Genomic DNA, 26,406 nt, shown 5'->3' with positions numbered 1-26,406 from the left:
TTTCCATGTGTGGTACTTCCCGGTGGGGGAAAAGAACACCTTCCCCAGCGCGAATATATCTTGGTCCCAGCTAAGTGAATTTTCATTTTCAAAAAAAAGGGAAAAGGTCAAAACAGCTGATGTGACCTATTCCCATTGTAAGTACGTCTTGTCCCCTACATCGACACAATGTCGAGTGAGTGACAGATAGGGAACGTATTGGTTACTGTTGTAACCTCCATTCCCTGATGGAGGGAACGAGACGTTGTGTCCCTCCTGCCACAACACTGAACTACCCACTGAAATGGCCAGGACTCTGTCTCGGCTCCTCAGCACAAACCTGAATGAGTGGATGCTAGCCATCTCCTTTTATACCCATATATCTGGGGCAGTGGCATGCAAATTCCACTCACCAATTCTCATTGGCCTTTTCTCAAATATCAGCGGTGATTGGGGCTCCCAAGTTCGACCCCTAGTGTCACTACATCGACACAATGTCTCATTCCTTCCATCAGGGAATGGAGGTTACAACAGTAACCAAGGCGTTTTATTACTATGCTTTTAGTCTTAGACATCTGGCCCATTTGTCTCTTCCACATGAGAGAGTACCTCCCTGGTACAACATTGCACAAGCGTCCTTGCCCCAATCTCACCATTGCAAGGTCTTTCTATCAAATTGCCTAGAGAAGAGAAAATGCATCCCATTATTTCACACTTACATTCAGTATGGACAAAGTTTTCCCATTTGTTCAATTTTTATATTTACCAAAATGTTTCCTCAAGCATATGGCTGAACCCAAATTGTATATTAACAAGTCCCCCTTTTGCTGGAAAGAATGGTTGGAGAGGGGTGTTGCTGCACTAAGTGACCTTTATGAAAACAGAGCTTTGAGATCATTTGAAAATATAACACAGCAATTTGGGATTTCTGTCTCAATTTTTCATGTATTTACAGTTGCATAATTTACTTTGTACTATTTTTGGTGGTAGTCCACAGCCCGCTAAAGTTGTGGATACCCTCTGGTGCTCACTGCCTTTGGAAAGGGGCACGAAGCATCAGTTGATTCAGAGTCTTAGTGATGGGTCCTTAACAGCTCTTAAAAGGTTATGGGAAAGAGATTTGATCTTGGTATTGGAGGATGGGGAGTGGGAATTTTTTTTTTTAAACTTTTTTAAAACTATGTCTAGGGATGCAAGGGTACACCTTATTCAGTTTAAGATTTTGCATCGTTTCTATTGGACTCCATCTAGATTGTTTAGGCTTGGTTTAAAAGACACACCTACCTGCTGGCGATGTCAGTTGGAGGATGAATTCATAGCCCATACTCTGTGGTTCTGTGCTAAGATTTAAGAATTCTGGACAAGAGTCCAGAATTTTATCTGTGAGGTTTTAGGTGTTAAATGGGGGTTAAAGATATATTCTGTTTATTTGATATATATATATATATATATATATATATATATATATATATATGAATCAATAAAAAGTATTAATAACAAAAAAGATTAGTCATTAGTTGGTGATCTGATTCAGCCCATCAAAGACCTGATAACAAGCTCATAAATGGAACCAGGAGTGACAGAGCAGTTAGAGATCTACAAAATGCAGTGTGGTGAGTCCCAGTGTAAAGGAGTGAGAAAATCTACTCCAAAAAAAGAAAAATAGCATGCAGGGGTTGCTGTCAGAAACCGCATAGCTGGTCTGCGTCAGGCCAAATGTAGCTATTCTGACATTTACAAGACCCTAAAGGCAGAGAAAATCCCTATTTCTCCATCAGCTATTAAGAGAATAGGTCAACGCTTTGAAACAACAAGAGATGTTGCCAGAAAAAAAGGATTTGGAAGGACCAAAGCCTCCATGCAGGGATCACCACTTGCTGAAACGTACAATTCTCAAAGACAGGAAAAAAGCCTACAAAAACTGTCAGCAGAATTCAAGACCTCAGAAAACAAGACTCTTTTGAGAACAATAACCAGAAGGTTATTTAATGCAGGTTTTTTTGGCTAGAAGATGTGTTAAAAAGCCATTGCTGTCTCTGAAAAACATCAAAGACAGAATTACGTTTTTGAAAGTTTGATTCAGCAGAGTTGTGTGGAGTGATGAACCATGATTTGAGTAGCTTGGTGATGCTCTAGAGAGGTGTCTTCGAAGATCTGGTAAAAAATACAATAGTGAATGCATCTCTACCACAGTGAAGCATGAAGGAAGAGGTGTCATGGTGTGGGGAGCCTTTTCAGCTGCTGGTAGAGCTGCTTCAATGTGAAAAGTCAATTAATGATTTGGATTACAAGAGAATATTGCAGAAAGGCTTGCTTCCCACAATTGAAAAGTTGCTTTCTAAAGAGGAACGATCAGATGTTATTTTTCAACAAGACTGTCAGAGCGAGAGTGAGACAGAGACCCAATAGCAGAAGAACATTTCAAAGGATTTATTAACAACAAATGTCAACATTAACTGTGCTGCCTATGAATAGGAATCCCAGCAGCGGCTGCAGTAGCAGGAGGCAAGAAACTGTCTGTGTGCGCTTGTGGCTGCACAGCGGGCAAAGGATTAGGGTGTGCGTAGACAGGTGTATAAGTTGTGGAAGTCAGGAGCAGATCCAAAGGAAGAGTCTGCTGAAGCATGGAGTGGTGCAGAGAGCAAAGCCCGGGCGAAGGAGGGCATTCATATTCCCGACACGCGGGCAGAGACGAAGTATCCTCCACTGGCGATTCGTGGGGAGCGAGGACAGGCGTACAGCAAACTGGAAGGCAATGTAACGTCTGTGTAAGATCAGTGATGGTTAATTACACTTTGTTTAAAAAAAACCTTTTAGCCTTTTGACATTTGCATATAAATTACTGACCTGGCCTCCGCGTTTACATTTATATGGGTGCTAAATTACAGATGGTCTTTATCACTATCAAAAGGATGCTAAAACAGGTCGCCTCTGGAGTGTCTCCATCAAGCTTCAAAAACACATTCCACAGAAAGGGGGGTGACCCCCCGTGCCAGGCACCAGAGCAGTTGTCTGTCTCCAGTAATTCCAATACACGTCACACACACACCTAAAGACATTTTCTCTATTTAGGCCATAGTAAGCAGTTATAAATGTATCTGCTATATGCATGTGTTGTATGTATATTCCCCTATTATATTAACTTAGTTAAAACCCTTTACTTGTATTAGTTAGACGTTAAACGCCTATTTTCAAGTGTATGAGTGTATCTCTGCTTTAATATCGTCTGGAGGTTACCTTCTTGGTATCAAAATGATCTTCTCTTTATTTCTCACACAATAATGTACACCATGTGATCGTGAAATGCATCGAACAATTCTTACTATGTTTTGAATTAAAAGCTGCACTAGCGGTCCAGATCAGCAATAAAATGCGAATGGGCCATAAACGGAGACAAAGGATGTCTCTCCCGCTCAAAATGCATGCCTCTGATTGGCCACTCCACCCACAAAATGGGTGCGGCAATGAACTAGTAAAACTCCAGAACGCAGACTAATCATGGCTCAAAACTCTTCTTCTTGAGACCAACACCCTCCAAAACTCTCCTCTTGAGTTTAACCTTCTGGCAGTGTTTACCTTCAAGTAACTTTGTGGATTTGCTGTGGACTTCTTCAACTCACTCCTAAAGAAATCATCGAGAACCTCGTCTACCGCATCAAGACTCTTATTCAGCAACAAACCAATGCAAGTAACCATTTACAACTGATTAGATGCGCATTTAAGTTTGAACCCCTTTTAAGGTGAATTGTGCCTCTGATGATTCTCATTTAGGTTGTGGTTAATTGATGTGAATACTGCCATTCTCTGCTCTCTCTCTCTCTCTCATTTCTTTACTTTCCTTCATTCTATATATGTATGTTTTGCTTAGTTTGTTTGTATGTTAGTTATAGTTTCATTTATTAAATCCCTTATATTCACAATTGATTGTCTCTGTGTTCCGCTCACAATTCAAAGTCACTGAATGTTGCTCCTTGCTACATGCTAAACTACTGCTAGCACTGTATAAGTAGGAAGGCTATTGTTCCTTGGCCAGGAAAGTAATCTTCCTAGAGTTGATAAATAATTATATTGTCTGCTCGGTGGACGGACAGATCAAATAATTGTAATATCGATTCTGCTACAGTTAATTCTAAGATCTAATCTAAATATTTATTATTAATTATAACCAGTTATAATTAATTATAAATAATTCCCTTTTTAAGCTAATTTGCTACAGCAACCACACTTCCCGACACATGGGCAGAGACAGGCAACCAACAGATACAGGAGACAGCACCAACTAGACAAAGAGAGCAAGGTTAGCCGCTTGACAACACAAGCATTAGCATAAGCTAGACTACATTAAACATTGAACTACATAAACGTTAAACCACATTGAAAAGATCAAGCATCAGACGTGACACACAAGGGGATTTAAATAGGCAGGAAACAAACAAGGGCAGGTGCCACTCACAGCTGAAATTTGTCACGATCAGCATTCCCATGGAAACAATCAGGGTTCCCATGGAAACGCTGATTCCACGTGCCAGCAGCACCTGAAACACATGAGGGCAAAATGTAAGCATGCCTTGACCAAAACAAACAGGGAATGATGGTGCCACGGTCCTCGTCAGAAAAAAATTCAACCTGGCAAGGTGACAGGACTGTGGCATCACTGGAGGGCATACGACGGTAACTCACGCACGGCGGTAACCAACAACACAAAAGCACGTACATGAAACACAAGACAGACAGGGGACGATGATGCCGTGGTCCTCATCAGACAAAACCCAACCTGACAAGGTGACAGGACCGTGACATCACCGGAGAGCGCATGGCGGTAACTCGCACATGGCGGTCACTAACAACCAGACCCGTGCACAAACCTGTGCACAAACACTCACTCACACAAAGAAGGTAAACAAGACACGTGCTCGAAACACAAGACAGACAGGAGATGATAATGGCATGGTCCTGTCAGACAGAAACCCAACCTGACCAGGTGACAGGATCGTGACACAAGAAATGGCTTGAGAGCAAGTCCATCAGTCTCATATTTTGGTCAGAGTCCAGATTTGAACCCTATAGAGAATATTTGGTCTCATCAACTGTTTGAAGCCATCAACATTGAGTGGAACAACATTGACTCTTCTTTCTGTAAAAAGCTGTCTGCAAGTTTATCCACAAGGCTTAAACATGTAAAGAAATCAAAGGCAAAAACTATCCCGTACTAAGTTACTTTATATATTTGTTCAATTCTTGCTAATTTCATGCCCAATGATTTGTGGTTAAGACCATTAAAAGATTAATGTTTTGCCATTTTGTGCTGAGGAGTGTACATTCAAAGTCTAACACTAAGCTACAATATTCAGTTTATGTTGTTTTGGCAGGTTACTCAAGGAACATCAGATTGTTTATGAATGCACATTTTGCTATGATGTTTCTACTGATGTCCTGTACAGTGTTTATTTTTTTTTTAATTATTATTATTTTTACTTTTAATCTTCTCATATGTTATGTGCAGTTTTTTTGCTATGTCTCTGTAAAATATGGGGTCCTTCCTTTGTATAGCTTAAAAAATAAAAATATTGTCATAAGATATGTGGCATGCCTATTTAAGATTAGCAACTGCTGTCATGAATCAAAGTTGTTTTATTAGTGTGTCAACCAGTCCACCGGATGCCTTTTTTTTTTTTCTTTTTTTTTTAATGGGTTTTTGACGTAATCCCTCTCTTTATGACACATCTTTAAAAGGAGAGATAAAAAAATTATCTGTTCTGTATCTGTAATCTGTTCTACCCACAGAGTATTCCAAGAGAGTGTACCAAGGAGTGAGAGTCAAGCATACTGTAAAAGACCTTCTTGCAGAAAAGCGATTAAGACAAACAAATGCACCCAGATTCAGTGTAAGTTAGTCATCATCATTCTCTCTGTCCCGTCTTATGCTTTTCTCGCATGTTATCTTTGTCACCCCATGTCCATTAGTGTTTTTCTCTTGTGTATTTGTGCATTTAGCCTATGGTAGATAGTACAAATGAAGAACTTATCCACACTATACATACAAATATAACAAATAAGTATAAAGCAAATGTTTGGTGTTAGATGAAACTCAAAGCTATCTCTCAGACAGCCACCGTTGTCAAAGCATCTGTGCTTGACATGGCCCTTGTTACTTTTAAGAGATAAGTATCAGACATACCTGCCAAATCACATCTACCTTCCTGAAAGGGGACAGACAGGCATTGTTACCAGTAGACGGTTAAACCCCAGCCTAAACCAAGGTCATCACTGAGGTATTTGTTAATACGTTAATTTGTTAATAAGTTATTTTCTGCTTTTGTTTTATTTTGTGTCCTTAATGAAACTAATGACCCATTCTGCTCATGCAAATTCCTCTGAGGGGTGGCTGGCCTCAACTTATATATCTGAACAATGGTTTAGTAAAAACAAATCAGTTATATATTCTATGTTATCAGAAGTAAAATATATATAGATAAAAAATTTAAATAAAAATAAAAAATAAAAAAAACACTTTAAAGTGTGCAAGGCTATCAGTGAACTACCATAAGAATTTCCTTTCCAGAATATTTGTTAAAGTGTGCTTGTGAATCTATATATGGTATGCCCCTTTTCACCATAAGTCTCTAACAAAGAAACATATCTACTTAAAAAATTAACTGAATTCCATGGCATTCTTGCTTTACACGTTGCAGAGTCTGCTGGGATATGTTCCCAATGATTCAATGATTTCTTTAGATCCTTGTGACAAAATCTCATGAGAAGAGTACACACTCTACCGGAGGGAAGTGTACACATGGAGAGAGGGGGGTAGCACTATTGTGACACTGGCAAATCATATTCAAATATCCTCCCACATGATTTGCCTGGCTTTCAACAGAACAAGCACAAGATATTGTGCCTTCCTGCCTTTCTCTCCCTATTCCTTCTGACTTTAAGTCAGGCAAAATACAAAGCAGCCCATCAGGGATTCTGTCTCTCTTCACCTTTACACTGCAGTTACACATGTGGGGATTCATTCATTGTCTGTTGTCTGTTTCATAAGACATTGTCTTCTTGAGTGATTAGTGAGTAACACACGCACACACAAAGACACTGCGAGATGTCAATAATAATGACTCTCTTACTCTTTGGTTTTCAGCCGAGCACCAGTTCTTCTCAGCCAGCTTTTGTACCAGTGCCGGGTGAGCCCATCTTCACTGTGTTCATATGTTAAACCTAATTCATCGGTACATAGAGAGCTAACTATATTTCCTGCTTCCTCATGCAGGGTCTCATATGCTTCCTAGTTACTACAGTATGAGAAGATCTTTCATCCCAGATTCAGAGCTCTGCCATCCCATGAAGCAGTACTCTCCAGACACTTACTCTTCAGCGCTGGGAAGCAAGGCCTTCTCGTATGACCACCCCTCCAGTTACTCTGCTTTCATTGACAGCTACTACACTCCTGATTCTTATGGAGATTACAGAGTGCCAGCATCATATGCCACAAGTGGAGGGTCACTGTTTCCACCATCTACACTACCAGCACTACTGCCATCTCTGTCTGGAGAGTCATCGTCCCACTTGCTCTTGGTATTCACACTTCCCACAACCTTAAATTGTTTTCTAACCATACTAATTCACAGGAATAGTTCATCCAAAAAAATGAAAATTCTGTCATCATTTACTCACCCTTGTGTCAATCCAAACCTACATGCTGTTTTTTTTTTTTTTTTTTTTAAGAATATCCTGGCCATTCTTTATATATTTTAATATAATGAAAGTGAAAGAGAACTGGGGCTGTAAAGCTCCAAAATGAAAAAAATAAAGCACCAAAAGAGTATGACAAAAGTGGGCCATAAGCTGGTGTGTTATATTCCGAGTCTTCTGAATATATCATACTGATTTAAGTTGTTCAACTCAACTCAACTCAAACTTTATTTATAAAGCACTTTCAAAACTACGTAGTAGACCAAAGTGCTGTACAGATATAAAAAAAAAGCATTACATAATAAAACATCAGCAAGAATAACACCATATTAGGCCATTATTAAAATACCTTATCAAAAGCCATTGAGAATAAGTAAGTCTAAAGACCACTTTTGATCATGTCAATAGTGGATGAAGATTTAAGATACTGAGGTAAGTCATTCCACAGTCACAAAGGCGCATTCGCCTTTACGCTTCAGACTAGAGCGGCCCAGGGGACAGTAAGGCGCAGCTGATCAGAAGAACGAAGAAACCTTTGAGGTTGGCAGAGACTGATTCAGTCTGAAATGTACTCTGGTGCCAGTCCATGCGCAGCTTTAAAAACAAATAAGAGCACTTTGTATTGCATTCTGTATTTAACAGGTAACCAATATAGTGAGGCTAGAATAGGTGAAATATGGTCACTTTTCTTTGTATTCGTTAAAAGCCTCGCAGCAGCATCTTGCACAAGCTTTATTTGTGAGGTCAGTGGTTAAGGCTCTGGGTTACTGATCAGAAGGTTGGGGGTTCAAGCCCCAGCACTGCCAAGATGCTGCTGTTGGGCCCTTGACCCTATCTGCTCCAGGGGTGCTGTATCATGGCTGACCCTGTGCTCTGATATGCAAAAAAAAGAATTTCACTGTATATGTGTAATAAATAAATAGAATTTTAGCTGTAAGTGAGATAAGGAGGATTGGCTAATGCCCCAATATTAAGCACTGCAGTAGTCCTAACAAGAATAAATGAATGCATGCATAACTTTCTCCAGATCACTAGGAGAGAGGATAGATTTCAGATTTGAAATAGTTCTTAAGTGGTAAAAACAGTTTTTCACAACAGCATTTATTTGTCGATCACATTTTAGGTCTGAATAAAAAAATGACACCTAGATTTTTGACATGGGAGTGCTTCTTATCAGGCAGTGGTCCAAAACTTCAGTAATATCCTTACCACACCCATTTTGGCCAAAAGGGATGAACTCTTATCCTCATTCAGCTGGAGAAAGTTATTAGCCAACCAACATTTAACCTCAACTAAACAGTCATGAAAAGATTTAACAGCTCGATACTCCCCAAACTTTAAAGGCAGGTACATTTGTGCATCGTTAGCATTTACTGATTATCTTCCTCTCCAATGGCCTGTTAACTGCTGAAATCGCATAACTGAAGTAGTTCACATGGACAGCAGAAAAATGTTTATTGCGAGAAATCAGCTTAAGACATGAAAGCAGGTTTCATATTTACACATACTATGTTAGCGATTATCTCTTTATACTCGTATACATGGGGCTCAGTTAGTAGGCAGATTTCTCCAAAGTAAAGGGGATAGCATAATTTCCCTGTGATGCTGTTGTAAATAACGAACATGGCATCCAAGGAAGACTTCCATATTTTTTGTTGCTTGTTAATTTGGGTTATTTCCAAATGTTCCACAGTTGCTGCTGTGTTTGTTTCCTTAACTCCTTAACTCCTTGTTTCCTTATCCCTCGTGCTTCCGCCGCTTTGTGCTGCAATAGTGTGGTTTCTCTCTTACGTCATACTCCGGGAGTATGAAATACCCCGTCTCCGTAATCGATATTTTACATTGGTGTGTTCTTGTTGATTGTATGCATGTGTGTGTGTGATTTTTCGCTTTTTTCTCTGTACTCTGTACAGAAACCTTGATGTGTTAAACCTCTTGCTCTTACTTCCCTAAGCAGTGTAAGGAAAACCGTGTTTGTGTTAACATGAAGTTTAAGAACTTCTTTTATAAAAATATTCAGGGTTCAATTCAAGTTAAGCTTAATCGGCAGCAATTGTTTAATAATGTTGACAGCACAACAAATGATTTCGACTCGTCACTCCTTTAAAAAAAAAAAAGAAGCAAAAAAACGAGGTTACTGTGAGACACTTATAATGGAAGTGAATATAAAATTGCATATAACTTTACACAGAAAAGTTTAGTAAGTGATTTCATCACACTAAAATCAGGTTAATATTTATAAAGTTTACGTCTTGTGGCTATACTTTTGAAACAGTGTGTATTTTTACGTTTACGGATTAGCCCCATTCACTTCAAATAGACAAATAGATTTCCTTACACAAAGATATTTTATGCCTTCAGAAGACTTAGGAAATATAGCACCCAAGTAGAATAGAACATTTTTTTGATAATTTTATGATGCTTGTCATTTTGGAACTTTACTGTCCCAGTCCCGTTTCACTTTCATTACATGGAAAAGAGTGGCCAGGATATTCTTCAATAATTCACCTTTTGTTTTCCAAGGAAAAAAGAAAGTAATGCAGGTTTGGAAAGACAGGAAGGTGAGAAAAAAAAAAAGGACAGTTTTTTTTTTAGGTGAACTGTTTCTTTATTAAGAGATCCTAAGAACTAGCATGGAGTTTCTCTCTGTTTGTTTCCCCCCTCTATGCTGCAGAGAGACCCCTGGGATCAGCCATCTGAGGACCCAGTCAGTCAGCCAGAAGTCATATGTCCTGAGGGTCCAGCCCCCGTGGCAGACTCACCATCCCTCGGAGGGCCTGACTCTGGGGGTTCCTCTCCATACCGTCTATCTTCGGGGCGCAGTGGGAGCTCCATATCATCTAGCACACAGCCTTACACTCTACATCCTCTGGAAGATGTTCCCTACCCAGCAGCCTCCTACACCTCAGCCTCCAGCTATACCTGCCTACCGTACATGACAACACCTGCAGATCTGGCTGTGGTGAAGATGACATCTGTCACCTCAGAGGAAGCTAGTGGTGGAGTGGTATCTCTCAGTGACACTACATCCTGGGCTAAAGATGATGGAACTGGTTCCTGGTTGTCTTATGAGACCAGGAGGGTTTTTTAAGAGGCTTGAATGTCAAAATTGAGGTTTTGAAGATACTTGGACTATGGACTGTTCGGACAGTTGTGATTACACAGCCTCTCTGTCCTTTCAGGGAGACTATAGCCATGAATAATATAGTGGTGTGTGTGGGTGTGTGTCTCAGTGTGTGTGAATACATTTGTTTATCATGATACAGATGACCACCTTAAGAAAAACTGTCACTTTTTTATTTTAAACTCATCATATTCCATCAAGATTCAACAAAGATACATGCAGATATTCCAATTCATTCTGGCTTTATACTGCATATTGCATGTCCTGACAATTTAGAATGAATTGAAAGCAATTCTCTCTTATTTCTGTCTTTCCTTCATTTCCAATAACTTGTATGAAACATCTTATATTTTGACTGGGCACAAATAAAACTCGCTAATAGCACCACAGAACACTTGCAGTAGGTAAGGATTGTTAAAGTGATAGTTCACCCAAAAATGTAAATTCTCGTATCATTTACTCTCCCTCATGCCATCCCAAATGTGTGTGAATTTCTTTCTTCTGCAGAACACAAACAAAGATTTTTAGAACAAGAGCTCAGCTCTGTTGGTCCATTCAATTCAAATTAATAGAATCCAGAACTTTGATGGTCCAAAAAGCCCATAAGGCAGCATAAAAGTAATCCATACTACTCTAGTGGTTAAATACATGTCTCTAAAAGTGACATGATTGGTGTGGGTAAGAAACAGATCAAAATTTAAGTCCTTTTTCTTTACTATAAATCTCTACTTTCACATTCTTCTTCTTTTGTTTTTGGCGATTTGCATTCATCGTGCATATCGCCACCTACTGGGCAGGGAGGAGAATTTATAGTAAAAAAGGGACTTACATATTGATCTGTTTCTCACCCACACCTATAATATCACTTCTGAAGACATGGATTTAAAGGAATAGTTCACCCAAAAATAATAATTCTATCATCGTTTATGCGCCCTTAGACCATCCCAGATGTGTATGACTTTCTTCTGCAGAACACAAATGAAGATTTTTAGAAGAATATCTCAGCTCTGTTGGTCCTCACAATGCAAGTGAAAGGTGACCAGAACTCAGAAGGTCCAAAAGGCACATAAAGGGAGCATAAAAGTAATCCATATGACTCCAGTGGTTAAATCCATAACTTCTGAAGCAATATGATGGGTGAGGGTGAGAAACAGATCAATTAAATATTAATATTAAAGTCCTTTTTTCATTCAGTCTCTACCTTTGACCAGCCCCAACCAGTAGGTGGCTGAATGTGAAAGTGAAAGCCACTTCCACACCAGAATGTCCATTTTGGACCTTCAAAGTTCTGGTCACCATTCACTTGCATTGTATGGACCTACAGAGCAAATATATTCTTTTAAAATCTTTTTGCAGAAGAAAGAAAGTCATACACATCTGGGATGGTATGAGGGTGAGTAAATGATGACAGAAGTTTCATTTTTGGTGAACTATCCCTTAAACTACTGGAGTAGTATGGATTGCTTTTATGCTGCCTTTGTGAGCTTTTTGGAGCTTCAAAGTTCTGGCCACCATTCACTTGCATTGAATGGACCTACAGAGCTGAAATATTCTCCTAAATGTTTTTGTTTGTGTTCAGCAGAAGAAAGAAAGTCATACACATCTGGGATAGTATGAGGGCGAGTAAATAATGACAGAAATTTCATTACAAATGATGCCTTGTAAATTGCATTTTTTCCTAACTAACAAGCATCTGGGATAGCATGAGGGCGAGTAAATAATGACAGAAATTTCATTACAAATGATGCCTTGTAAATTGCATTTTTTCCTAACTAACAAGCATGTTACAGTGTAGTCTTTTGTCAGGAATGCCAATATAATTTTGTTGTTGTTGTTGTTGTTGTTTTGTTTTGTTTTTGTTTTTGTTTTTACAAATAAACATGTTTTCGCTTGAATATAGTTTGTCATCTTTACAGAATAGAATATAAATATAAATATTCATTTTGTATCTTTAATATTGTTCTATAAAATAAGATACGCACTGACCTCTCTTTGTGAGGCGACAAGTTTGGTTGCTAAGACGCTTCTGCGTTGTTAGGTTAAGGCCCACTTAGCGGCAGGGCTGAATGAGGTTACTTACACAGCCTGTTCTAATCTTTCTTACTACGGTCTATTTTCTCTTATAAGTCATGTTTATCAAGTAATAAAATTACCTAAATAATAAAGACTACGTGAATGTATATGAAAAAAAAAATTCAAAATAAGTTTTCATTTTGTAATCATTTCTATATCGGCTTCTATTTCTGAGCCGCAGTGTTGATAGGGGCGCTGTGTTTGTTCCACTGGACAGCGCCATACGTCAACCTTTCCAAAGTTTGTTCTACGTTTACTATTTCCTTCCAGAGACCGTTTTTTATTAATGGCATATACTTATTTTAGAGTACATTTACGCCTTTGGCGTTTGAAACGATAAATAGTGGTTGTTTTGAATTTGTCTAAAGGGTGAAAAAGTCCACCTCTTAAAACCCGTTGTACTAGCTCAGCCACTCGCTAGTCTAATTTGTCCATTTTTGATGGACGGGTTGTCATGTTTTCCCTCATCATTCAGTTGTCCCAGTGCCATAAATTAGAAACTAACAAGTCATGATGATAAAACAGGGTATACGATATCCTTCAGTTCACATCAATTTAAAAAAAGACTGACTTCATTTGGCAAGTTCACCTGAAAAGTCACTGTACTTTGTGTCAAGGCAAGGCTTTGTAGATGAAAATGGATCAGTATCATATTTTAGAGGTTATTGGGGAAGGGTCTTTTAAAGTTTAGCAGCCAGGTGAGCACTGCCTGTGTTTGTGCAGCCCCCTCTGGCTGGGATGTTAATCAGTAATTCACCTTGCTAGAGACAGAGTCCCTCTCTGTCTGAGTAACATAGATATCACTTTTTTTCTAGGTTGTGGCTCTGAAGTTCATTCCCAGAGTTGGGCGCTCAGAGAAGGACCTGCGCAGTTTGAAAAGAGAGACTGTCATCATGAGGGTGCTCAAACATCCCAACATAGTGCTTCTTTTAGACAGCTTTGAGACAGAGAGGGAGGTATGACTGTCACAACCAACTCTCTAGTCATTTTACATTTTCCACTATTGCTTCGATGTTCTAATAGCTGGTGCTTCCAGTATAACGGTTGTTTGAAATGAAATATAGCTGCCAGGGGTAACAATTTTGACTTTCAAATCTCTAGGGAATTATTCATTTTGGCAAAACATAGTATATGTTCAGATGATGGGATTTTACCTGAGAGTCGGGTACAAATGACACGCAAAGTCTCGTTTTTGTTCAGTAACTGACAATTCAGTACATATAGTAGATCTGTATTCAAGCCTTTATGATGAATTTATTATTGCTGGGGCTTGGAACTAGAACTACTGTATCTAGGACCTGTTACGCATCTTATATCTTTCTACTCTGTCGAAATGCTATTAGATACAGAGTATCATTTAAAAACTTTATTGTATTGCATTGTAGCTTAAAATAAATGTATTTTTCTCAGATATATAGATGGAAGTTCTTTTGTGTTTCTGCTTTGGTGATATTCTGGATTTTCTGTCACATAGACCTGTTGCACTGTCGTAAACAGACCTTTTAACTTGGACACTCACATCCTAACATGCCACTTTATGCATTGTGTTTGGTTTGTGTAGGTGTGTGAAATTGCCTGCCAGCTTGTCTCTGCTCTGTATTATCTACACTCCCATCACATTCTGCACCATGACATGAAACCACAAAACATCTTGCTGGGAAAAGGAGGAGTGGTAAAGCTCTGTGACTTTGGGTTAGTGTTACCAATTGGTGCAAGTGCAAAGGGCTTTAGTAACTCTAGTTCATAATTTCTTTAGAGTGGCTAAAAAAGCAGCTTGCGTAAGATTGATCCTGGTCACTTTTGAATTAAAACAGCAACTAAAACAGGTGTTAGCAAGTGCGGGTATACAATTTCCATGTTAAAATACTCTCTAATAGCATAGTGGTGTCATGTTTTATTGACTCTTCACAGATTTGCTCATGCCATGAATGTGTCCACATTGGTGTGGATCTTATGTTCCATTAAGGGAACACCTCTTTACATGTCTCCAGAACAGGTGGAAGAGAAACCTTATGATCACCCAGCTGACCTTTGGTCTCTGGGCTGCAACCTCTATGAGCTCCACACGGGGGCGCCTCCGTTCTACACCAACTCTATCTTTCACCTGGTGCAGCTTATAGTGTGAGACCCAGTAAAATGGCCAGAGAACATGAGCCAAGACTGCATGGTACTGAGTTTACTTCCCACATGAAAACCCCTAACTCTGTTTTGAACTGGATTTGCCTGAATTTGATTTAGTATTTGACGCATTGATCCATAAATATAGAAGTATAACATAGTGTCAATATAAACGGATTATTGTAACATTAAATTGCATTAGACTTCATTTTAGTCTCGATTTAAATATAATGTTCAAAGAAGGTTTTTTTGTATTTTTCTGTGTTATGAATCTGTTTTTTTATATGTCCTGCTGTCTGATTGAATGTAACTGAGGGAAGATTAACTGTTTTTACAGTTATGCTTCTGTTGCTGATTAACATAACATGTATATAATCCTGAATTAATTGATGGATGCTTTTGGAGGAGTGCCAGACTTTAATTTTATTGTTCTTTCTGTGTCTTCTCCTAATGTAGAGTTTTCTGAAGGGATTGTTAATGAAAGACCCCTGGAAGAGGCTCTCATGGCCTGACCTGCTTCATCACCCTTTTGTTGCAGATGGAGTTTTGAGTGAGGATTACTTATTGTTTTATCATCATATGAAAATATCTGTTCTTAGTAAACATCTCGGTAGACTTACTTAAACTTAAAGGAATGTTCCGGGTACAATACAGGTTAAACTCAGTCGACAGCATTTGTGGCATAATATTACCACAACAATTCATTTAAACTCGTTCCTCCTTTTCTTTAACAAAAGCAAAAATCGAGGTTACAGTGAGGCACTTACAATGGAAGTGAATGGAGACAATGAAAGTGAATGTGGCACATTTTTGGAGGGTTTAAACAAAATTGTGAAGCTTATAATTTTATAAAAGCACTTGCATTAATTCTTCTGTTAAAATTGTTAAAACTTTTCATTGTTTGAGCTGTAAAGTTGTGTACATCGTAATTTTTAAAGTCCTTTTAGGGTTTAATTGACATTATATCGTCATGGCAACGAAGCTGTAAAACTGGCTATAACTTTACACAGAAAAGGTTAGTAAGTGATTTTATCACACTAAAATCATGTTAACACGCATATCCTTTATGTCTTGTGGCTATACTTTTGAAACAGTGAGTATTTTAATGTTAAAAAATTGGCCCCATTCACTTCCATTGTAAGTGCCTCACTGGAACCCAGATTTTAGAAAAGGAGGGACGAGGCGAAATAAATTTTTGTGGTAATCAACATTATGCCATAAATGCTGTCAATAGAGCATAACTTGTATTGAACCTGGAACATTACTTTAAACCAACTTGAAACAGTGTTTCTGAACATTTTACACAACCCATTAGTATTGGGGTAGTTGACAACACATGTCAAGCAGTGACAGCAATGTCCTGCAGTTTTGTATATAGAATCAGTTTTATTTGCCATATACATTTACTTGTATAAGGAGTTCTTCTTGGTGTTTGGTCACAGCACGATACATTCAGCACACACATCTCAGACAACATAACACAATTATATAATATACAGATTTACAAATAAACAAATACAAATATTGCACCTAATATACAAATAATACACCCTTACACACCAGTGAAAATGAAAGGCTCAGTTATAATTTTGAGGTAGAAATAGCAGCTGGATGCAGTTCAGAGTAGTGGAGCAATTGTGATATATATAATAAATAATGGCAATATATAATCTGTGAAAAACATATATAGTGCATGATGCTTGTTACTGGCAGGACAGCATAGTAGTGACAACTGACTGCTGCCTAGCCAGCCTGGTTAATAACAGAAATTGCCAGTGGAAAAAAGCTGTTTCGATGGCATGCAGTTTTTGTTATCAGGGAGCGTAATCGCTTTCCTGATAGGAGTTCTTGAAACAGATAATTAGCAGGGTGGGATGTGTCACTGATGATTTTATCTGCTCTCCTCTTTATCCTGGCAGTGTACAGGTCTTCAAGTGGTGGCAGACAACAGCCAATAATTTTCTCAGCGGTCTTGATAGTCAGTTTGTGTATTATACATGTGTTTTTTAATTAATTGGAAACCACATGGATTTTTATTTATTTTATTTTTTATTAATTTGTTACACCGCAGGACTATTTACTTTGAATGAACCGCAAATATACTTAATACACTGTTTCTTTTGACATTAACAGAAATTTTAACCTAAAATCTTGATGTTGAATGTTTGAAAAAAGTTCAAGAGTTGAGACGTAGCACGTGTGGAGGCCCACACTATTCACTGCGGCATCCATGCACAACTCACCACACACCCCACTGAGAGTGAGAACCACACATTATAGAGACCATGAGGAGGTTATCACATGTGACTCTACCCTCCCTAGCAACCGGGCCAATTTGGTTGCTTAGGAGACCTGGCTGGAGTCACTCAGCACACCCTGGATTCGAACTCGTGACTCCAGGTGTGGTGGTCAGCGTCAATAATCGCTGAGCTACCCAGGCCCCCCTTTTAGGAAGATTAGCTTTCTATATAAATTACAGTGATGCTGATGTTGTTGATGGGATTTGTGCAAATTTGGCTTTTTATTTCCATATTATTAAAAATGTAAAGCTACTGGAATCGCCTAAAATGAGCATCAGTATCCATTTCTGTAAGTGGTTGTGAAATAATTAAATTGTGTTGTGTCTTGTTTTACTAGGAGATTGGGAGTGGAAATGCTGCTCACAGCAGTCAGCCTGGCTGTAAGACAGCTTCTGCTGTAGGGGCCCCCACCACTAGCCACTCATTGGGCAGCACCTTTTCAATGTATCAAAATTCATCTCAGCCAGCAACCAATCAGCATCAAGCAAATGACAACGGTGTTACCAGGTAGTATTTCCATCTAGAATTTGAATTTGGAAAACTGAGAACCTCAACATATTAACTGTCACTCAGACAGTGAAAAATAAATGTATTTATTTTTTGACCAGCATAAAAGAATGAATAAATTATAAGACTGTAGATAACTACAATAGTTAAAAGTCTTGATACATTACGCAAATGTACTGTATCTTGAGTGATCAGATCATGAAATCATTGACTAATTTGTCCAAAAAACCATAAAAAGAAATGCTTGTGAATCATCCAAGACATTCATATTCAGTTGCACATAACACACTTTTATGTCAAGTTTAAACGCAAACTTGCAACATGTACAGAGTGCACATGCTACTACTAACATTTATGTGGATTTTGTCTCAATGAATTTGTCTAAAGTATAAAATATAAGTATAAAATAACTGATGGCTCTCTTCCCCATTTCCCCTTTTGTTTTTTAGGGTGTTCTCAGCTCCACATAAATTCCAGATCAGTAGAGACTATGAGAGGGAGTTCCCTTCAGTCGAGGTGGGAAGTTCTGAAGCGCTCTGGACATGCATGGACCAGTCTGGCTTCTGTTAGGATGGACAGTGAGGTTTGTCCCCTTGGTCAATCTATGCTCTGATTATAATCATTTAGAATTTATTGTTGGTGAGGTTGGTGTCTTTGTAGGTTTCTTGTAGTTTAGCATAGTTTAGTAGTCTCCAAGCTCATAAGTGTGAGTAAAATAGATATATTGTGGGTTGCTGTCATGGTTAGGAACAGGATGTTGACAGTGATTATGAGTGGCAGCAATTGGTTGAATTTGCTGAACAGGTACCTGTTAACCCTCCAGTCCTTCAGAAGTTAAATTCCAAGCTTCTCTCAGCAAGAAACAGGTAATGTTTTACTGTTCAGGGTTCCCATTGTCATGAAAAACCTGGAAATAACACGTCATTTCGAAATTGTAATTTCCAGGTCTGGAAAAATCATGGAAATTAATTAAAGGGATAGGTCACCCAAAAATGAAAATTCTCTCATCTATACTCACTCTCATGCCATCCCAGATGTGTATGACTTTCTTTCTTCTGCAGATTTTTAGAAGAATATCTCATCTCTATACATGTGAATGGTGATTAGAGTTTTGAAGCTCCAAAAATCACATAAAGGAAACATAAAAGAGTGGTTAAATCCATATCTTCTGAAGCAATATAATAGATGTGGATGAGAAACAGAACAATATTTAAGTCCTTTTTTACTCTAAATCTCCACTTTAACTTTCAGATGAAAGTTAAATTAAACGAGCACCAAATTTGACTTTCAGATGTAAAAGTGAAAGTGGAGATTTAGAGTTAAAAAGGACTTAAAGTTTGATATGTTTCTCACCCATGTCTATTATATTGCTTCAGAAGATATAGATTTAACCACTGGAGTCTTATGGATTACTTCTATGTTTCCGTAATGTGATTTTTGGAGCTACAAAGGTCTGATCACCATTTACATGCATTGTGAGGATCTACAGAGCTGAATTTTTTTTCTAAAAATGTTCTGCTGAATAAAAAAAGTCATACACATTTGGGATGGCACGAGGGTGATTAAATGATAAGAGAATTTTCATTTTTGTGTGAACTATCCCTTTAAATATGATAAATTCATGGTAATTTTATAGTGAAGGTACGCTTTATAGTTATGTTCAGCTTTAAAATATTTCATTGACTAGGAAATGCTCTTTGTGAGAGCAGTCAATCTCTTTGATGACATAAATTATAAATAAAAAAAATAAAAAATAAATCCTTATCAAGTAATCTCAAACAACTGGAAAAGTCACAGCAACTCTTTGGTCACAAGGAGTGTGAACCCGGTCTGTTAAATGTTGAGTAGCTGCAGTATTTGAAATGGCTAAGTAATGTGATAAGTGTATCAAAGAGAGTGACCCACTGATCTGTCCAGCTATTGGTTGGGAAGGGCGGCAAGGCCTCTTCAGTTCTACCGACACTAAAAGTCCTAAGGAATATTGTTCAGACCTGTCAGTCTGGAGATGTAATGCAAGTAAGAAAAAATGTATATACATGATCACATCTTCATGTCTGTTCTAATCTATAGATGACATAGTGAGACTAAGAGGTTTCAAAGAAATAAACTGCACATTTTAGATTTAGTGTCATTTGAACAGGAAGATCTCTGAAGCTATGCAAAGCACAGTAAAATTAATACAAATATATATATATATATATATATATATATTTTCTGTTGATCATTTCTCTCAAAAGTGAAAAATCTGAAGAAGAAATAAAGTTCTTATATCTGACTGGCTGTTATTTGCTAAATGAGCCGCAGGGTGAGATAGTATTGGGAGATCTGATAAGTGTGCTCATAATGTTCCTGGAAAAGAGCCCGGACTGGGAGATAAATGGGAAGAGGTATGGATGTATGAATTGGTTTTTTTATGTGCCTTATTTGCCTTTTATTTTTCATTTTTCCCCACTGAAATTATTTTCACTTTCATTACTTCAGTAAATCTGTTGTTACTTTTTTACAGTGAAAGAATGTTTAAATGGTAATTGCAGAACAAAGGCTCTTGGTTAGGCTGTTGTTATTCTAACAGCTGCTGGGCATTAAGTGAAATATTAATCTGTTATTGTATAAAAAATATTTTCTCTCGCCAGAGCTGAGGATCTTTGTCAGCTTTTTATCTCAGTATTCCTCTGTCAAGACCCAAAACGTTCAGCGGTAAGGTTTTCTAACAGGAAGATTTTCTCTTTAGTTTGTTTTAAATTAACTTTTAAAGTGGAAAATTCAAGATCAATGATGGTAGCATGTCTGGTTTCATTTGCATTACAGTGGTGATTTTGTGGTCTCCTACAGCTTTTGGCAACAGCAGTCTTAACCTTGTTCACACTCCATTGTATATCTGTGAATATCAGTATGGAAAGGCTTACAAGCTTTTTGGGGAATATTTTGACAGACACAGAGGAGGTATAATTTCATTATTTATACTGTGAATAAGAGTTAACTCTGGAGTAATTAATGTCATTGTTGTGATGAAGGGCTTTAAAAACATTGTGATGAAATCTAGTGTAGTCATTCCCCATTCTCTCTGTCTCTTTCATCCTCTCACCCTCCCCCCATCTGTCTGTCTGTGCCCATCCAACTGCTCTCTACCTCTCTTTCACATAGGCACACAACCCCATGCCTGCAGGTTGGGGCATGTATGATGGTCTTCTCTCACTGATTTTCTACAGACTATCTGAGGTAATTCCTCTCAGATTAATTCTCTTAAAATATGTGCTGTGTTAATGTTCTGTCTAATAATTTTTTTGTCCTCCCACTGATGAAAGTGTGAAGGCAGCTCATTGCTTGACTTTCAGAACTCAGAACTTTGGCCCACCCTATGGATTAAAGTGAACACCACACTGGAAAGCACAACTTCTGAGAAATGCCATTTCTCTCCTAATGGTACTAAACAACAAAAAACACTACCTTATTAAGGTAATAATGCATTACATTTAAAATGCATATAATTTGATAACACATGTTTGTCTCTCTTTTCCTCACAGGCCTGTACATGTTGCTGTCTCTTGCTTTGTTGGTTTTTTCCAATGATCCATACAACTGTGTGGCTTTTCTGTCAGAGCTCTCCACAAACTGCTCCTTGGCTCTCAGTCACCTTCTTACCACTAGTTGGTGAGCTGAGTCTCAAACATTATCTTCAGGCCCTTTCACACCAAGCGCAAATATTTAACAAGATTTTGAATAGAAACAATGCATTCTTATAGAGCTATTCATACCCGACAATAAACAAACAAAATAATATAAATAAATAAAAGGTATTTTCTTTGGTATGGCAACTTTTTTTTCTTTGTCCTGCAATGAAAACACCACATCTTTTATGTTTGCATCCTTTTCCCTTCGCAACAAATTACTGTTTATTAAATACAAATTTGGGCTGTGACAAAGGTTAAAATAACCATGCTTAATTTCATGATTTTTATTGTAGTTAACTCATTAACACAGTTCCTTTTATGGAACATTTTTGTAAAGAGTTGGGATTAACAATTTGTTTGGACTATACTTGTAGTTAAATACTGTATATGTGCATATACTGTATAAAAAGACACTAGACCGATGTAGATTTCCTGCAGTAATTAAATAATACAACAACTTTCCCCAGCACTGTATGTAATTAATCTAACTTTTTTTACTTATGTTTTTGCTGCTGACCTTGAATTATTGAATTATTAAACAAAACAATATTACACAAAAAATGCAAATGAGTGTATTTTAGTTAAATGTTCCGTCATTGTTTCATTTCATATATAACTGCCCTTGTGTGTTTGAATTGACAGTTCGTCTGCAGTTTGTTTAGATTTTTCATATCTCATTTGGTGTGAAAGGGCCTTTAAAGTCTTACCATGGTGTTACTTACACTCTGCTGTTTATATTAGTGTTTATTTTAGGTGTAATCCCTCAGCTGAGGTTTTACAGTGCATTTATCATTTTATACTTTCAGCAGCACTTCATTGCTTGAGAGTGGCCTTTTCTGGGGTGACTCAGAAATAAACAGCCTATCAATGATGAGCTGTCAACTTCTCTGCATCCCCTTTTCTCTGGATTTAGAAAAAACAATGTCTATTCTCCAGTCATATCAAAGTTCAAATATTGTAGCTGGCCTTGTAAAGGTATGGTTTTATATGCAAAGCTCCTGTAGTTTTCAAGCTTTTCGTTTAATCAAAGGTTTTGGCTGATGTTTCCATTGGAATATTGCAAATTTAATTTTTTTTTTCTGCTGGTGTGTCTTCTTGGTCAGATGATTCAAACTCTTCCCATTACCCTGGTGGAGCTTCCACTGTGTCTTTTGAATCATCTGCTACTATCTTACCCCCAGCACACTGCTTCATGCCTTATCACTGCAGCCCAGGCAACTGCCTTCCTTCCTTATGGCACAGACAACTCAGACAGTAGAACAGACAAGAACAGACAACTCAGAATCATCTTAACCACTTTAGGCATGGTGTGGAGCAAATTAGGAGCAATGGAATCACTAAAAAACACAAGATAGATCAGATCAAAGGTGATCAGTCTAAGAAGAGGATAGACCTTAAAGAAAATGTAGATAAATCTAAGAACAAAAATGATTCGCTGAAAGCTCAACACCAGCTCTCCAAAAACAAGACTGATGAGTTCTGGGAGATGAGAGAGCAACCCAAAAGCAAGCAACATCTGCAACAAAGTATGAAACATTTTCGAGATAGACTAGAGCAGCAGAGTGGTTGTATAGAGGAGCTCATGGACAGTTTGGCACTCTATGGCTGCTCTGCAGGCCATGTCAAAGTGCTCTTAGCTCAGCAAGGCTGCAGCATCAGCTGGCTTATGGACAGTCTGGATGAGTTAAGGAGAAACAATGAGTATAACAGAAGAAATGGTGATCACCCCAAGGCCTCCACAGCAAAACTCCCATCTCCACAGGCAGAGGGTCAAACAGCAAGTTTGCTGTTGGCTGTAATGCTACAAAGTGAAATTCTCTGTGGATGCGCAGTGGAACTTCTTGTCCTTATCTCCCAACTAACGCATTATCTCACCCATCACTCTTGCTTCTTTCCTCTCATGGAAACCACCCAACTGCAACTTGCCATGCATCACCAAGATGATGGAATCTGAGCTGCCTGCTGTAGCCTGCTGGGCCAACTGGGTTCAGGTGTTAGTCAGGACTTCACTGAATCAAACTCTGACCCAAGCTGGAGCCTTGATCCACAACTATTCCAAGACATGTTGAGCTACCTGTGTGATCCAGCTCCATCTGTTTGTAGGATGGCCTGCAGGGCTGTGGGAAACTGGCTAAATCCAATTAGAAAAATGTATCTGAATTTTTCCAGTAAAGACCTGCATAAGAAAACAGAGAGCAAAAGGGGAGATTTAAATGCCTTATTGGTTCAAGGCAAACTAAGGAGGATACCAGGAATGGAAGGCATCACACGAGGGCTGCAAGGAGATTCCAGCTCTGCTTCAAAGGGAAAGATTGGTTACAGTTAGGGAGACAAATGGATGGCGGTTGCCATAGAAGCAGCCCCTCCTCTTGTATCTCTGCTGTCAGATGCAGACAATGTCATTCGACAGCACTGTTGTGGGGCCTTGGATAAAATGACTGCGACATGCTTACTTCTCCAAACTGCATGTGATGATTCCCATCATGCAGTGCGATGGTTGGCTGTGGCCACTCTACATGTGTTTAGCCAAAATAACTCACAACTGCAGGTAAGAGAAGAGTGAAACAAATTTAGATATTTTCTTAACCTTCAAGAGAATTTAAAAAGTTGTGGGATTTGTATGCGAGACCACTGTGGACCAGACAAAACTGACCAAACTACTATTAAAGAATTATTCAAGTAAATATTATACTCACACAAAAAAATACACAGTTTGTGAGTGCAGAGAATGCAGTTATTTTCTGTGTTCAAACACTTTAACAAAATGAACATAGAGCTGATTGTGTGCTGTATTGCATCATTTTGACAATTGTGCAAGCAAAAAATAAATAAAATAAATGTGAAAGACAGAGTTGGTAAAAATGCCTTACTGTCATTTTCACATTTTTTCCATCCTCAAGGCTCTGAGGTCTCTAGACGCAGGAAGAAAACTTTGTCACACATCCCAAAGCTCTTTATTTCAGAGGGATTATCAACAGCTTGTCAGTAAGCTGGATGGGTCAGACAAAGGAAGAACATGAACGTCAACATCCGATAAACAGCTAAAAAACATGAGCTGTTTTGTGTGTAAGAGTGTGTAATTTCACATTAAATATCAGTACATCTGAATAGATAGCTTTATACAGTTCCAGCTGGTGGGTTGCTGGCTGCTTCTCTGGCTAGGAAAGCTTCATTTGTCTATATTTATTTGATCTATGATCAAAAGAATTTATATGAAATTGAAACTCATCTGTATTTTGAGAAAATTACAGTAACTCAAAATATTGCCACTATAGCATTGTATAGCATTAGTTGTGATTCAGCACATGCTTGCGTTTTTTATTCACACACCGTTATATTTACATTTCTCCAGATTTGGTAGAGTGTTTTCTCTTGTCTGTCTGTAGGTTTTTTAATAAATATTGCATTTGTTTTATCATGTGACTATTTTATTTTACAGTAAATATGCCAGTAAAAATAATCGAAAGAATTCGAAAAAGTTTCCAAACGGATATGTTATTAGGATATATTATTATTTGGGCAATGATTTGTTAATTTTCCTGTGGTTCAACCAAAATTTCAATCCGTAACCGGCAGAAAGTCTTGTGAAAATCACGGAATAGTTTTCAATAAATGGTTTTAATTATTTTATTAGATTTTTTTTTTTTTTTTTTTTTTACTTCGTACAAATCCCAAAATAAATAAATTTATGAATATTATATATGCATTTGTCTGTCTTTCCTTGGTTAGGCTACGTGCTGATTTTTTTCCCGTCTCCCCTTCACAAATTCTCACCCTGTCATTTGATGTCGTTTACACTTTTACACTAGCAAATAAGAAATATTCAATAATCTATTAGTTAAATTCAGATTTAATGGAGTCAAGCGTTAAAACTTTTCACTCTTTACTTATCGACATGTTTGTAACAAGATAAGCATTCTGGCGTTTATTTGAAAGCCGCAACTATTTAGTATGGCTTTCAGGAGGAATGCGATTGTATCTTAATTATTACAGTTATAACCTACAGAGCAGCTTACCAGTGAAAAATTGGGGTGCGTGATATGACAGACGAGACCCGAAACAGGCTCAACAACGAATACGGTTAACTATGGAGTACAACTTTATATTGTGTATTGTGTATATTATATATTGTGTTTGCGACGCAGATTAGTTTAGATTTGTATTTTTTTTTTTTTTTAACGGTGTGTTAAAGTAATTATAAGAAACTTATCTGCAACAAATATTTAAATGTAAAAAGACCCTAAACAGTATGGAACTATAATAGAAAGTAATTTGTTAATGAGTTTTAATAACAGTTAGTTTTCCAGCGGAAACTTGTTATACACGCTTTTTCCCCCCACAGTAAATAAGGACCGTTAGATTTACCTGGTGTGTGAGAAAAGAACAAGCATAAAGTCTACATTAAAATACTTTTATTTACTACAGTTAAATTAAAGAGCAAGTCAGAGAAATATTGAACAGTAAACTCAATACAAATCTATATCTGTGTTCATTATGACATAAATATGAAAGAATCAATCACTGAAGTTAAATAAAACCTTTTATACGATTTTTAAAACCTATATTCTTATTAGCTATTGCGTATTTTTTATGATTTAAGAAAAACGGAAACTAATGCAACAGCTTTTAGGGATACAAAATGTAGAAGTGAAATACAATGAAATATTTCAAATCAATTTTGAGTTATCCTGCGTTGATTTTTGTAATGAAATGATCGCATTATTCTCTTTTCTGTGTAAACTAAAACGGACACTGACTTTAAAAACGAATAGGCTACCGGATTCTTCTCTAAGACTTTTCCCCTTCCACATCGTGAAATGAGCATTCAGAATAGCGCTGCTCCACATAATTGGCTTGTAAATCTGTAAACAATATACCGGCCAAACAAGTGGGAAATTATATCCGTTAAACCCAAGGACCGATTAAACTATTAAAAAACCATCAC

General features: G+C 37.8%; 1 protein-coding gene and 1 pseudogene across 1 annotated transcript in view; both read left to right on the top strand.

Annotated features, from left to right (window-relative positions):
* Positions 1–12,676, top strand: part of LOC127439600 (POU class 2 homeobox associating-factor 2-like) — a 28,290-nt gene extending 15,614 nt beyond the window's left edge. Inside the window, exons 2-5 of the mRNA XM_051695788.1 lie at positions 5,764–5,864; positions 7,118–7,160; positions 7,247–7,551; positions 10,343–12,676. Of these exons, the coding sequence (XP_051551748.1) occupies positions 5,764–5,864; positions 7,118–7,160; positions 7,247–7,551; positions 10,343–10,759 (866 nt within the window). The 3' untranslated portion in view covers positions 10,760–12,676. The remainder of the gene's footprint in view (positions 1–5,763; positions 5,865–7,117; positions 7,161–7,246; positions 7,552–10,342) is intronic.
* An 826-nt stretch (positions 12,677–13,502) lies between these two features.
* Positions 13,503–25,811, top strand: LOC127439752 (serine/threonine-protein kinase 36-like; annotated as a pseudogene).
* Positions 25,812–26,406: the final 595 nt, after the last annotated feature.

Source organism: Myxocyprinus asiaticus, chromosome 4, assembly GCF_019703515.2.
Source record: "Myxocyprinus asiaticus isolate MX2 ecotype Aquarium Trade chromosome 4, UBuf_Myxa_2, whole genome shotgun sequence".
Lineage (NCBI taxonomy): Eukaryota > Metazoa > Chordata > Actinopteri > Cypriniformes > Catostomidae > Myxocyprinus > Myxocyprinus asiaticus.
Note: the sequence above shows the minus strand (reverse complement) of the source record. Positions and strands in the feature narration are given on the sequence as shown.